Genomic DNA, 14,470 nt, shown 5'->3' with positions numbered 1-14,470 from the left:
CAGCTCTAGGATGGATGGGTGGGGAGGTGGAGATGTTGCGGATCATTTTCCTTGCTCAACCTCTTTTACACGGTCCTGTCTGGGTTTTGTAGAGTGGGGTAGTGCCAGTTTGTCTTAATTTGGATTGCGTTTGTGTGTACATGCTTGCTCACTTGCGTACAGGTGTGAAAGTATAATGTGTGCCTGGAACACACATTTACAAAGTAAGCTTGATGGGTATCTTCAATGACCTGCATTTGTGATTGTGATCTGATCCCACTGCTGTTCTGTGTAATGTTTCTTTTGCTTTTTTTAAAAAAAAACAAGAGGACCACCTGTTACTGACAGTAAGGCGGCAGCCCCACAATGCATTGCTTCACAGCTGTGGTTTCATGTGTGCTCTCTGATGTTTTGCTCCAGATGTGTGCTCTCCTGATTGTTTTTGTCTCCCTGTCAGCTGCATTGCTTGATCTGGCTGATTTATGGTTAATGCAGAATTATGCTGAATGCTCACGTGGAATGTAAACCTAAAAAAAAGTTTTAATAGCCAGATCCCTTTCCTGTGGCGCTCACCAGTAGCCAGTCAGCGCGTCCAACCCCTGAGCTTCAGACTGCCCTGTCAGTGCATGATCACAGCCCCCAAAGCAGTTAGGTGGGAGCCCAGCTGTCATGGAGCTGTGGATTTACTGCACTATCCTGTGCAGTCGAGCGTTTGCGCCTCTGGACACACTGTGTGCTTAGTCTGGACACACTGTGTGCTCGCAGTTTCGGCTTCAGCGAGCACGATGCTTGACTTGACACCTTGGTTACTGAACCACAAAAGACTTGGACTGTCCCCAGCCAAGCAGACCCTGTGCACTATCTCCTTTGATATTTGATGTGTTCCTACGGTCTGTTGTGCATGAGGACATGTGGAACTCTGTGTGCTCCAATGGTGGAAAATGTGGGCTGTGCTTGTGCCTGGTTCCGCCATGCTGACGCCTGACACTGCTCAGTCAATGCAGGATCACTTGGTGTGTAAATGCCTTTGCTTCAGACAGTCTGGAGTGGTGCAAGTTGTAGATCTGGAGGGCATAGGTCACAGTTCTGGTTCTAAGGTCTGATCGGCTGAAATGTGTTTGATTACGGTTTGGTATAAAACGGATAGTCCTGGTTCTAAGATCTGATTGGCTGAGCCATGTGGGGTTACAGTTTAATATAAATGGATATTTTGGGTTCTAAGATATGATTTGGCTGAGAGGTGTTAGATTGGGGTTGTTTTCTGCTGGTGGTTTCCTCATTTGCCCTTCACTCGGTTGTTTTGCAGTCATGTTTCCACACAAAATCAGTCCTTGTGTGAAGGACTTTTTCTTGTTTGTGTATGTACCAGAGCTCATGTTTGTTCTAACCTTGAGGCTTCTCTGTCTTTTTCCTTCTTTCTTGTTTCCTCTTCCAGGGGCCCATAGCTGCAGTGAGACCCTTGTGGACCAACAGAACTGCTGGGAATGATGGTCCCGCATAAGAGAGCAAGTCGGGGGGGTCTCTCCTTCCTTTGGTGTTGCATGAAGGGCAGTGACCAGCCTGAGATCACCTACCGTCTCCGCAATGACAGCAACTTTACCCTGCCAGCCATGGAGCCCACCTTGCCCATGCCCCCGGTCGAGGAGCTGGACACCATGTTCTCCGAGCTTGTGGTGGGTGACCCGCATGTCCTCAGTCAGACATTCTCATTCATTCTCTCTCTTTATGCTTTAACAGTAACATAGTACAAGCTTAGACTGGCCCTCACGAATGCCTGGCCTAATAGGATATGTACTGACATAGCGCTTCAGATCTATTGCTACACCTAAACTGGTATTAGAAGTGAAGTGTAGGCTAATCTGTAACTGACTGTCAGTCTGCCGGGTCAAAATCCTGTTGGTAACCAGCCCTGCACGTGTGCCCAGGCACAGCGGATGAGCTGGCAGTGAAGAGATGATTAACAGGGTAATTCTATTTGATTGAAAAGTGCTTAGTACTTCCTTGCTGGTAAATTGAATAGTTCTTCAATTTTAAAAGGCGTCCGATGAAACCTGAGTTAAATTTGGCCACAAGCCCAACTCGAAGTGAAATCTGTCTTTACTTGTCAGCTGCTCTGTGATTGGTGCTAATGATATGAGCTTTCTTGGCTTCAGGTCAGCTAACATTAAATGGTGTAATGTATAGGGATAGCTACAGCAGTACATAGTAACAACTCTTCAAATGCTGCAAAACTGCTTAATGAATGAACATCTTGTCATTTGCACAAACTACAAGAAAGATGGCTGTCCTTAAATGGTGCAAGAGAAGACAGAAGAAAAGAAGCATTGAATAGTTAAATAACACATATTGAAACCTACAAAACTATAATAAAATATAGTAAAACTTGGAAGACGGCACATCAGAGTATTTCACATTTCACATTATAGTATTGCACATTCAGAGAATTGCATATGTACTAAAAAGTATATGATGTAATGTGTACGAAGTGTACTACGTTTAGTACTAAAATGTGCATAACGTGTACTAAAACGTCCAGAAAATGTATAAAAGCTAATAGTACTATTCATTTAGGTACAATTCTGTGTAATTGTGGGTCTTTTTAGATGTGTGCTGCATGTAAATTCCTCAAGTTTGAGTAAACATGATTTATTATTCATTTTTATTTTTGACACATGAGTATAATTTAGCCTAAGAGTTTTAATAATTTAACTCTTAGATGTGTGTGTTGTTTTATGCTTTTCTGTTAGCAGAGGAACATTTTGTGGGTGCAGTGAAGGGTTTGCTTGCTTCTTCTGTTACTGTACAGCAGACTATCTTTCCATCTCAATCAGGACTTTATTTTGGTCCTCTTTTGTAAACAGGAGTAACGGTTAGTAACAGTACTACATCTTAAATGCTGAACTCATTCCTTTGTTTAGCAAGTGAAGCGATTCTTGTCTGCTTTCAGCATGGGCAATTCTCTGCCAATGGGCCATGAGTTTTGCACAATGCTTGGTGCGTCATTAGCTTTTCAGACTCTGTTCAGTCTAAGTGGGTGACTGGCGGACCCAGGAGAAACCCAGAGGTCATGGATGGGAGCCCTGTCTGAGTTGTGTGCGACCGTCTCTCAGTCCCCCTGGTTGAGCACGCTGCGTGCAACTGTTCATGAGCGCCACCACAGGAAGTTCAAATTGCAGCCATTTTATTTGAATATCAGGAGGGTGTGTAGTTGTGGGGTTTTTTTTTTTTTTGTTTGTTTGTTTTTTTGTACTGTGATTTGATCATTGTAACTTTAAAAAAAAAGCCTCCTTTTCCCTTTGCAGAACTTAGCATGACTGTTCAAAGGTATACAATATTCATTATGAAAACAAACATAGATGGTATTTGTGTAAATCAGTTTAGAAGTTGATGGTAATGTCAAACAGTGAGAAATTTGCTTTGGATTTCTTTTGGCATCCCTGGTCATAGTTTCTGTCACTGGGAATAGCTAAGCAAACAAAACATGATCTGGTTCCCAAAATGCATAAAGATAACATTTCTTCACTGTTTTTAGCAATTTTACTTTATTTCCATCTTTTACAGTTTCAAAATGATAAAAATGGAAAAGGGCCCAAAGCATGTTTGGGAACCTTGCATGGTCAGCATTCAGCAACACCCCCACTGGATAGCATCACAGCTTGTTAACACTTTTTGTATCCAGCTTTGAGTCTCAATTCTTATGTGGGAGTTTTTTGGCCATTCTTGCAAATGGTTTGTAGATTTTTAAGGCCTGTGGGCTGTCTTGCATGCACTGAAGTCTTCTGAAGTCTAGCCACCGATTTGATCAATGTTTCAGTAGGTGGACTGTGGTGGGCTATGGCATAGCCTTTAGCTTACACTTTTAGTTCCTCCATTTTGAGCTGTGTTTTTAGTTCATTATCCTGTTGTAGAAGCTATACTTTTCATCTTGTTTTATACAGATGGTGTGATGTTTGCTTCCAGAACTTGCTGGTATTTGATTAAACAGTTCTGTCCTTCCATCTACCAGTGAAATGTTTCCTGTGACACTGGTTGCAACACAAGCCCAAAGCACGATCACTTTACCTCCATGCTTACCAGTTGCAGAGGTGTTCTTTCCTTGAACTTCTGCTCCCTTTTTTCTCCAAACCTACTTTTACTCAGTGTGGCCAGAAATGTCTATTTTAACTTATGTTGTGTATTAATTGTTAATTAACTAACTATTATTAACATATTTTGTTTAGATGTTTCTTTGCAAACTTCTGACACTGATTTTTTTGGTGAGGAAAGTCATCTTCTGATGACTCTTCCTTGAAGGTCTTATTTGTGCAGGTTGGAGCTGTGCACCAGCACATCAGAGTCTGCAAAATCTTCTTGGTCTTTTGCAGTCAAACATGGGTTGTAAATCTCTTTTTCCCCCTCTTTTCTTTGCTTGCTTTCTTGGTCTTTCCAACCTCAACTTGACCTCTACCATTCCTGTTAACTGCCCCTCTGCCCCTTTTTAAACAATATTTTGCTGAATTTTCAAATGTGCATAAGCCCTTAAACACATATATATATGTATATACATATTCTTATGCGTACCTAACAATAGGAAAAACAAGCAACAGCAGGTTAAAAATCGGAAAAAAAAGTGGGCAAGGAACAGATCCATCAATTTCTGATTATCTTGACATGAATGACGCAAGATGTGTGTCTCAATTCAAGGGAGGGCCAGACTGACACCAGGCAAATGACTGGTGTTTATTTAAAATGGGGTCTGTAATTTTGTTGGGTTCTCTAAGAAGGGCTGTCATATCTTACGGAAATACTTCTAACTGCCCTTAAGACGAGAGCTCATGCGCTCCATAGAACTTTACATATCTCATCATACCGTTGATTGATAGTGGGAGGCCTAGGTTTTTTCCACTGGAACAGGACACATTCTAGCCAACAAAATAAGCTTGCTCAAGAGATTGTGTTGTGCATTAGTTATAGAAATACCATGATGATGGAGGTTCAGTAAGAACAAACCTGGTTCAGGTCTCTTGGAATTTATTTGCAGTGCTACCCAAGAAATTATTTAACATTGAGAATTGGCAGAAATGATGAAATAAAGATTCTACCTCCACATTGCATTTAATACACAGTGGGGAGTCTTTAGGTTTAGTGCAGCTAAGGAACTGAGGAGTGTGTTGCAGACTTTAAAGTATCCTCTACTGATTTTCTACTAACCTGTTACAAATAAATGCTTTAGTTATGGTCTCCAAGGCATTATCCCACACCCCATTCTCAAATTCATGTCCCATGACTACTGCCCAGGCCTCTTTTATATTCACTTAATATTAGACTGCAATTGTAGCATAGCAAATTCAGAAGTGGCCACTTCTGGCAAGAAGAGTGTATTAAATTTAAGGTGTGGCTTCTTCTTATGCCAGATGAATTTTGAAATGGATTGATTTAATATCTGAAATCACTGACTTTTGCACAGGATACAGTAACATTTGGTTACAGTTTCAGATCAGTCAAACCAGCTAGCCAAATCAATTTTAACAGCAGTCGGACCTGAAGCAAAGTTAAGTCTATAAATGCCATTCTGATCAGTGGAGATCTTGATTCCAAGGTAATTGATGGCATACTTGGCCCCATTTGATTGGAGAACAAGTGCCACCCTTTTTAAAGCCACCAAGAAGCAGGGCCTCAGATTTGTCATAATTAACCAAAAGACCACCAAAGACAATTATGGTAGAATGCAGAGATGCAATGGAAGCCCCTGGGTTGAACACACAGAGAATTATGTCATCTACATATAATGCCGTCTTGTGGACAGTTCCACCAGACAATCTCAGCATATGTCCGCATTATGTATCATTTACGCCAAAGGCTCAAAGACTAGTCCAAACAATACAGGGGACAGAGGGCATCCCTGATGTGTGTCCCTACCCAGCAGGAAACCATGAATACACAGCTATTCATGAGGAGTACCCTAAAACATGAGGAGAACCCTAATCCATTTGATGAACTCAGAACCAAATTGAAATCTTTCCAAAGCCCAAATAGAAAGTCAGAGTCAACCCTGTCAAAAGCATTATAAGCATCAAGAGATGCACAGGGTATCTTACAATATGCCCACACTACTCAAAGTATCACATTTGGGAGATACTGAATATTTTGTATGGGAGGATCGATTCAATATGATCTTGATTAATCAGGGTGGGTAGAAAAATCTCCAGTCTCTGGGACAATAATTTAGACAGTATAATAAGTCGACCCCAATCAAATTGTTCAGGTGATGGGAAGAAAAACTGATGGTTTATTATTTTTCAGGAAAATATATTAGCTAGATGAAGTGTTTCAGGTAAACGGCCCTTTTCAAATGATTCAGCATATATTTTGGTAAGAGATGTTATTGGGCACTTGGCAATTTTCGCATAAAATTCTGAACAGAATCCCTCAGGCCATGGCGTCTTGCTCCCTAGATGAGCGATAATATTGAGACTCTCTTGTGGTGATAGAAATCCTGTGCCACTCCACGTTCCTAAGACAAGATAAGATCAGGAGATTTAGACCTTTGAGAAACCTCCCCCTATCATCAGAGGTCCCTTGGCATCCTGGAGTGTATAGATCCTTGTAGAGGTTTCTCATGATCCTAACAATATATTTAGATTCATAAAGTATCATTCCTCTATTATCTTTAATAGATATAGTAACATTAGATTCAGTTCTGCCCTTAGCCAGGTGAGCTAGTGGTCTTTCTTGTTAGATTTTTTTGAATCAGCTATCAGTGTTTTGCATCGAACATAGCAATCTCTGCCTTCTGTGTAAAAAGATTGTCAAAGGCTGAACGAGCTGCATCCATTTTCTTTAGTGCAGACATAGAGGAGGGGCTTTTGAATCGTTCCTCTCTAGGTCCAAAATCTGACACTCAAGCTCCAGCTGGTTCTTTAGCATCTCTTTTTCTATCTGAAATGTAAGATATAATAACATCTCTGACACAGGCGTTAGAGCTCTCCCACAGCATTGCTGCTATTACATCAGGGGTATCGTTAACAGAGAGAAAAAAAATTCCATTGCTCTTCTAACATCAAAAATATGGGATTACTGAGCATGGAAGTGTTCAGTCGGCAGTAATGAGACATTGAATTGTGGGAGGTGGGTGAAGAGTTGAGGGGGTGTGCATAATATAGCCATGGTGTCTGATCACTCAATGGTTAGCTCAGAATTAATCGGACATTTTTAACCCTATCCAGCAGGTTTCTAGTAGAAAAGAAGTAAACAATTCTTGAGAATGAGCCATGTGGTCTGGAAAGGAAGTAAGTCTTTCTCCTTGTGATTCAGCATTTTCCAGGTGTCATAAAAGTCGAGGTCATTACATAGTTCCCTAACCCTCTCTGCCATTTCGCATAACTTAATTACCGATCCAACTCTGGGTATAGGCAGTAATTAAAATCTCCACCCATCATAATTTGGGGATGATGTTTCAAGAGAGAGATTGGCAAACAATTTATGGTAAAAGGTAGCTCACAAATCAGGAGAATGGATGCACTCCATAGTCTTTCACCATACAGATAATCAGAGATCAAGACACAGCTGCAGTCGTTGTACTTTTATATATTTATCAAGTTTAAACGAGAGTTTCTTGTGAAGTAAGAGTGCCAGCCACTCTGTGGCTTCTCGAATTGTGTAGAATAAAAAACCTAGCTCAGCCAATCCCTTTTAATTTAAGATGCTCGAAGTCAGACAAATGCATCTCTTGTATTATTACAGCATGCACCTTTTTCTTTTTTTTTTAACCATGAAAGAATGTTGTCTCTTAATTAAATGGGTAAAGCCCTTCCCATTTCATGTAACAATTGATAACTTTCCATTAAGAGAATTTAGAAAACTCACAAAAATCAGAATGTTAACTCCAGTTATCCATCTTAACGTAATTATGAACTGAGGAAACGGCTACCTGAAAATGCTTTGGTATCTTATTGCCTTCTCCTGCTTTGTGGGCATCAATTATTTTCATTTTCCGAGTGCTAGGCAACTGCTTAGAAGAGACCATGACAGCTGGGCGTTTGGATGAGGTTTGAGTAGTCAGTGTATATATAAAACTTTGAGATTTAATTAAAGTCTGAGAACTTGGTAAACATTATCTGAGGTCAAGTTTGTAGTGTCCAAACCTTTGGATGGTGCTCTTGTTGTTGTTCTTTTTTCACTGTCAAACTAAAAATAATGCTCTCTTTAATCTTTACATTTATTACTTTTGAAGATCGTTTTTTCTACTCAACTATTTGTAGAACCAGAAAACTTGACCAGGAAGGCCCAAATTTTTGAATACCTCTGTATTAAGGGCCTCCAGTGGTGTGGAGAATCACACAGTGACATGGGTTGTTTGCTTCTTGGATGTGGACAAAATCGAAGACTCTGGTCTTTCTAGAGCAAACTGTGAGAGAGCCTGAGAGAGAGAGCCAGAGATAAAAACCGCTAAAAGTCTGACAGAAAAAATGAGAGGCACAGAGGGTGAGTGCTTTGGGAGGCGGGGCTATGTGAGTTACTGCGAGAACGGGACAGGAAAGCGGGGTCGTGGACCCAGAGAGCATCTCTCTCTGACCTGACATGCTCCAGATCGTCCGGGGCATCTGTCTGTGATGTGCTCTCTCTGGAATGCCCGTTCGCGAATGCATGTGCTGATGACTTTGACCGTTTTATTTCCGTCCACATTTCTTCTCCTTCAGCACGTCCTTCCCCATTGTCTCCCCCCCCCCCCCCCCCCCCGCTCAGCCAAGAACACGACCAGACAATGAACAGACCCTCTGTAATCGGGACTCCTGTAAGAAGTTGATAAGCTTGGACTGAAACATCTGCTACAGGATTGCATTATCACAAGTGTGACTGAGTTCACAAGAGAATGAGGGTACTAATCAAAGGTTTTCATTACTGGGCATTTGGCAGTTGTGAGAATTTTTACCATGTTCCCTGTTGACTTAGGAAATGCGAAATTTCAGTTCAGAATGCTGGTCCACATTCATACATCACTTCTACAATGGGGATGTGAGGCCTTTATAATGACTTGGAGTCTCAGTACCTAGTGAAGTTTTTGTTGTTGTTTGCACTATTTTATGGACCTTTTGGCCATTTCAGAAAGGTGACACCCTTGCTCAGAGTAGAATTTGGGGCAGGCATACTCATATCTCACCTGTTGATGATGAATAATGTTTTTTTTTTCTTCTTAGGATGAGCTGGACCTCACAGAGAAATACAGGGAAGCCATGTTTGCTCTTCCTGCTGAGAAGAAATGGCAGATCTACTGCAGCAAAAAGAAGGTAAGGCATGCTGCTTCCAACCCGTTAGCTAAGGTAGTGTGTGCTTGTCGGTGTGTGTGTTTCTGCTTTGTCGCTGTTGGGTAAAGTGATCACGTGATGCTTTACCGTATATACAGATCATACTCTGGGAGCTATTAGAAATATTTTCATAGCGGTTGAAGCAAATGAGCTGATTAGACATCTGGAAACAAGATTAATTCGCAAGAGGGAGAGTGAATGAGAATGAAGGGGAATATAAAGGGGGTGATGGAGAAAAGACTGAGAAAGAGGGAGACGGAGGGAAGAGGGAAGCAAGACAAAATTATGAGGTGTGTCTGAAAAGGGGGCTGAGGCATCAAGGGAGTTACCCCCTCATGGGGGCCAGATAAAATATACAGCCCTCCCAAGTCATATCTGTCCCAAGCCCCATAAATGAACACACCTCTGCTTCAGTGAGCTAAGAGAGGCCTTCCCCGAAATGGGGACACATCTGACTGGCTGCATACTTGACCAGCTCCGTCTTTTGCTTACGTGCACCACCTCTTCACTCGATGCTACCCTGTCTTCATTCAAACCCCCTCAAGAGACAATCAGCTTGCATTTTAGGTTTCACAGGGTACTTACCCTATGCATGTCTATGAATATATGAAACGTTGATGTCCATGCGCTTGCATGGATGAAGGCGTCCCCGCTGAAATTCATATGAGTTTATGCACTGATCTAGTGAGCGACTAATATATTAAAGGTGTTTTGGTTGGGAAGTTCTTAGAGCTTGTGTCTAGAAGGTAATGCCTTCTTCTGGTTCCAAGCACAACATGGGCTGTGACTGGAAGCAGGCTGTCTGTGGGTTCTGCCCATTTCGCTGCATCTGTTAGCAATCTCAAGGATGTAGGGGAAGACGAGACTCTTCTGGGACCTCAGGTTCACGCTTTGCTCGCCCTCACTGAGAATGGAGATTAATAGAATTATAACTGGCAGACCCTTCTTTACTCCAGCTAAGAAATCAGGTGCAGTGCATGCTGCTGTTTTCATCCCTAGGGGACAGATTAGTGTTTAACAGGGCTGTCCCGTCAGAACTGAAAATCCTGTAGGGTTGAGGTAGTGCAGCAGTACCTTCCCCGTGCAATAGTTTAGCAGTTTGATGCCTGCAAGTTTGATGCCTCCAATGTTTAAATCTGAAGCCACAGAGAGTTTAAAACCTCAGGACACTGAGAAGAAAAGTGGGGAAAAAAAGTAAAGCTATGATTGGAGAGAGAGTGAGTATATGGCCAGTTGCACTCCTAGGAGTTCTTTATAGTTTTAATATAGACCAGGGGTGCATATGCCTGGTCTTGGAGATGTACTCCCCTTCTGTCCCGAGTTTAGTCTCAACCATAATTTAATGTACCTGCATCAGCTAACCATGGCCTAAAGGAGCATCTGTGTGTCATAGCCCAGCATGCTGCATTAATGGTGAAACTTAAGTCCATGCAAACTGTCCATAAGTGGGGCTAGATCAAGATGTAGCAATAGGTTCTGTCCAGGATGGGGCTGGACCAAGATGTAGCAGAATGTTCTGTCCAGCAGTGGGGTTAGACCAAGCTGCAGCAGTAGGTTCTGAGAACTACTTCAGTTTGCAGTCTTGATTTCCTTCCTTCTGTCTGTCTGTCTCTCTCTCTCTCTTTCTGCCAACCTCATCCTCTTGCTTATGCAGCAAATTGTCATCCATTGCCTGGCTGAACCATCATCTTTCCATTGCGAAGTTACTTATATTTCTTAGTTGCAGTATATGTACTCAAGACCTGACTCTTGCTCTCCTGAGTGCTGTGCCTTCCCAAGTCTGTTAAAATCACTTTAAACCTCTACAAGCTGCACCTGCAGGGTCTGGACCCAGTGGTCGTTCCCCCTTCCTCCCCAATGAGGGTCTGCAGATGTAGGGGTGTGTGATCCTAGGGGCCTGAACACTGGGAGAACACAACTGCTTGGAGATGGATGGTCCAGGGTCCAAATGAATGTTTGGAATGCCATTTTTTCATGCCTCGTTAATCAGAACTCCCTCCTACCCCTCCTGCCGTCAGAGCAGCCAGAACTTAGCCAAGCCCCTACACTCCATAATAATTCAGATAAATGGTGTAATTGCAGAGCATGGCTGTAAAACAATAGGGTTACTTGTTAAAGAGATTCCTGGAAGCTTGTGGTGAAGTCAGTTGCTGTGGTGTTCATTAAAGGTTATACCCAGACACCTCTTCAGTCCCCAGCCCCCAGAGCTAAACAGTCTGGCTCTGAATAAAGTAACAGATGTATATTATAGACATCAAACATACACTATGGCATTGTGTCTTAACCCTGGTCTATAAAGAATCCTTTATGTTTGTACTGTATCAGTAAGATTTTAGAGTTTTAATGCATTGCCAGGGTTAGGGTCTAACGCAAGCTCAAGAGTTCTGTGACTCCATTCCATTTGTTTGAACTTCAGTGTCGATCTTTTCTGAGGGTTAAAATCAAACACACGAGCACACTTATGTCATCCACATGTTCTCTCTCTCAAATTTACCCACATGTGTATTCACACTCTCAGTCAGAAGGATCATGTTTCTTCCACACTGACAGTATGGAGTTGGATGCAATTCTGTGGGAATCCCAACTGTTGGATGGGCTGGGTTGTCGACCTCTGTGAGGTTAAGGGAATGGAGAGTAGTGTCCCTGGGAGTATCCATGTGGCAAGGTGCTATATAAATACTAGACTATTATTATAATTATAACTGTAAGTAACTGTTTAATACAGCACATGTTTCCTGTATTGGCTATGAATTAGTTTTAGCACTGTTGTGCATTCACCAGGGGTGGTGGTGGCGGCGGTGGTGGTGTTTTGGTGTTTGTTTTTGAAGAAATAAACACAGCAGGGATTGTGTCAGTGCTAAGCTGCTTTGTCTTGTTAATGAACAGGAACAGGAGGAGCATAAAGGAGCAACACACTGGCCAGAATTCTACATAGACCAGATCAGCTCCATGGCAGCTGTAAGTGGCCTCCACGTGAGCAAAACCCAAGAGCTGGTCGCATTATTGAACCAGCACGGACATGAGTGAAGGGAATGCTGTAGTGCAGTTTATCATGAATGCTTGCCTTATTATACTACTGTATGTTCCTATCCTTGATAATGGGTTTATTGGTCACATCCTGCATACATTTTAAAATTTTCTTTGGTCATGATTCATTTGACCTTTTGATGTTTTTTCCAGTTTAAGTGTGGTATTCATTGATGAACAGCCATAAAAGCTTTTATGGGGAATTTATTTGTTTATCTGTGTTTCTCTGAGTCAAAGCAAGGGGTCTGTAATTCAGGCTATAATTCGGGCCGTAGGGTGTGGGTGTGAGAGCCACACTGTTGATTCCCCTGGACTGATGATGATGATGATGATGATGATGATTGTTTCGTGTGTATGATGGCAGGGCTAAATAATCTGCTGCATTAATCATGTTCAGAGAACAACAGTGCTTGCCATGGAGAAAGAAGATGAAGAGGAGAGAAACAAAATGATCGAGGGTTTGAAGACAGCCTTACGGACGCAGCCTATGAGGTTAAGCTCTACACACACATTCTCCCCCCCCCCACACACACACACACACTGCAAACCACACAGGACATTTCAGTGTAAGCCTTCCCTTGTGTCACTTTTCTAATTAGGTTTAGAAAAACTTTTCTAAATTATGCTTCATATTAAGTTTGTGTAATGTACACAGAGAGCTGGTTAATTAAAATATGTTGAGGGCTGTGTGGAACTTCTCTTCCCGGCTTGCTGAGTTACTGATACAGAGACCTCTGAGCTTGTCCCAGGACATTAGCCATCAAACGCAGGGTCTATGCTGGTCACTCATCTGGTCAACACTATACACCTACCTGCGAAGATGTAGCATCAGTTAGCCTTCCCTGATGAAGCACAGCAGTGTAAACACAAGGATCATTTAGCATTCTGTACTAACTAGGTTGAGAGCATTTCTTGGAGCCTTGACCCATTTCTAACTGAAGAAGTCAAGGCAAGTGACTTCAGACATGTATTCCGAACTCTGTTCTGACTTTGTTTTACCAGGGTAAATGCAGATGGGCTGTGTATTAGACGTGTTTTATTTCAGCCATGATAAAATTGTTTTTGTAATGTTTACACTATTCATGACTACTCATGATTTTTAAATCCTGTTCACTACAGTAATGAATACAAAAAAACAACAAAAAAACAGCATTAATATTTTCCCATTCGAGTGAGTCCTAGTTAACCCTCGTCCCATCCATGCAGTTTCGTGACGCGCTTCATAGACTTGGACGGCCTGACGTGCTTGCTGAACTTCCTGCGGAAGATGGACTACGAGACGACGGAGTCGCAGATCCACACGTCGGTCATCGGGTGCATCAAGGCGCTGATGAACAACTCGCAGGGGCGCTCCCACGTGCTCACCCACCCGCAGAGCATAAACACCATTGCCCAGAGCCTGGCCACCGACAACATCAAGACCAAGGTGGCCGTGCTGGAGATCCTAGGGGCAGTGTGCTTAGTGCCTGGGGGGCACCGCAAGGTCCTGCAGGCCATGCTGCACTACCAAAAGTTCGCCAGTGAGAGAACACGGTTCCAGGTAGGGGCAGCCAAGCTGTATCCATCAGTGTGTTGAGCCTGTTTGAATCTGGGGTGTACAATTATAGAGAATGTATGCTGCATTGCTGTTGATGGGGATCCTTAATTACACCTTTTATCTCTTGCTGTAGAATCTTCTAAATGATCTGGACAGAAGCACAGGGAGATACAAAGATGAGGTGAATCTTAAGACGGCTATAATGTCCTTCATCAATGCTGTCCTCAGCCAGGGTGCGGGAGTGGTAAGTCTGGATCTGCAGAATTATGAGCTCTTATGCATTCTGCACAGTACATAGTAGTACTGTAGCTAATATCTATACATATTAAATTTGTTTACCTTAATTTTTCATATGCAGACCAGTCTAGATTTCAGAATTCATTTGCGGTACGAGTTCTTGATGTTGGGCATCCAGCCTGTGATAGACAAGTTACGGACCCATGAAAATGCCACACTGGACCGGTGAGCGCAGGATTTACTGCTGAGATTTGTGCTGCTCAAATGTCTTGGTCTTGGTTATCTCCACTTACACTTACATATGCCATCCTTGCCCCCCCCTCCCCCCAAGGCATTTGGAGTACTTTGAAATGAAGCGAAATGAAGATGAATTAGCCCTGGCCAAGCATTTTGAAAATGTAAGTTT

The 14,470-nt window shown here is 42.5% G+C and overlaps 1 protein-coding gene across 12 annotated transcripts in view; it reads left to right on the top strand.

The window, feature by feature from the left end:
* daam1a (dishevelled associated activator of morphogenesis 1a) overlaps positions 1-14,470 on the top strand; it is a 44,328-nt gene that overhangs the window by 16,607 nt on the left and 13,251 nt on the right. For 10 of the 12 annotated variants that reach the window (XM_035532803.2, XM_081721471.1, XM_081721470.1 and 7 more), the window contains 8 exons: positions 1,415-1,652; positions 9,156-9,245; positions 12,150-12,221; positions 12,688-12,782; positions 13,497-13,830; positions 13,961-14,071; positions 14,186-14,289; positions 14,396-14,462. In XM_035532803.2, coding sequence (XP_035388696.1) covers positions 1,464-1,652; positions 9,156-9,245; positions 12,150-12,221; positions 12,688-12,782; positions 13,497-13,830; positions 13,961-14,071; positions 14,186-14,289; positions 14,396-14,462 — 1,062 coding nt within the window. In that variant the 5' untranslated portion in view covers positions 1,415-1,463. Of the gene's footprint in view, positions 1-986; positions 1,077-1,414; positions 1,653-9,155; positions 9,246-12,149; positions 12,222-12,687; positions 12,783-13,496; positions 13,831-13,960; positions 14,072-14,185; positions 14,290-14,395; positions 14,463-14,470 lie in introns of those variants that run through there. The other 2 variants (XM_081721472.1, XM_081721476.1) reach the window with 2 other exon arrangements.

This window comes from Electrophorus electricus, chromosome 10 (assembly GCF_041902795.1).
Source record: "Electrophorus electricus isolate QZ-2024a chromosome 10, ASM4190279v1, whole genome shotgun sequence".
Lineage (NCBI taxonomy): Eukaryota > Metazoa > Chordata > Actinopteri > Gymnotiformes > Gymnotidae > Electrophorus > Electrophorus electricus.
The sequence above is the reverse complement of the archived record's forward strand: the minus strand, read 5'-3'. Positions and strand labels throughout refer to the sequence as shown.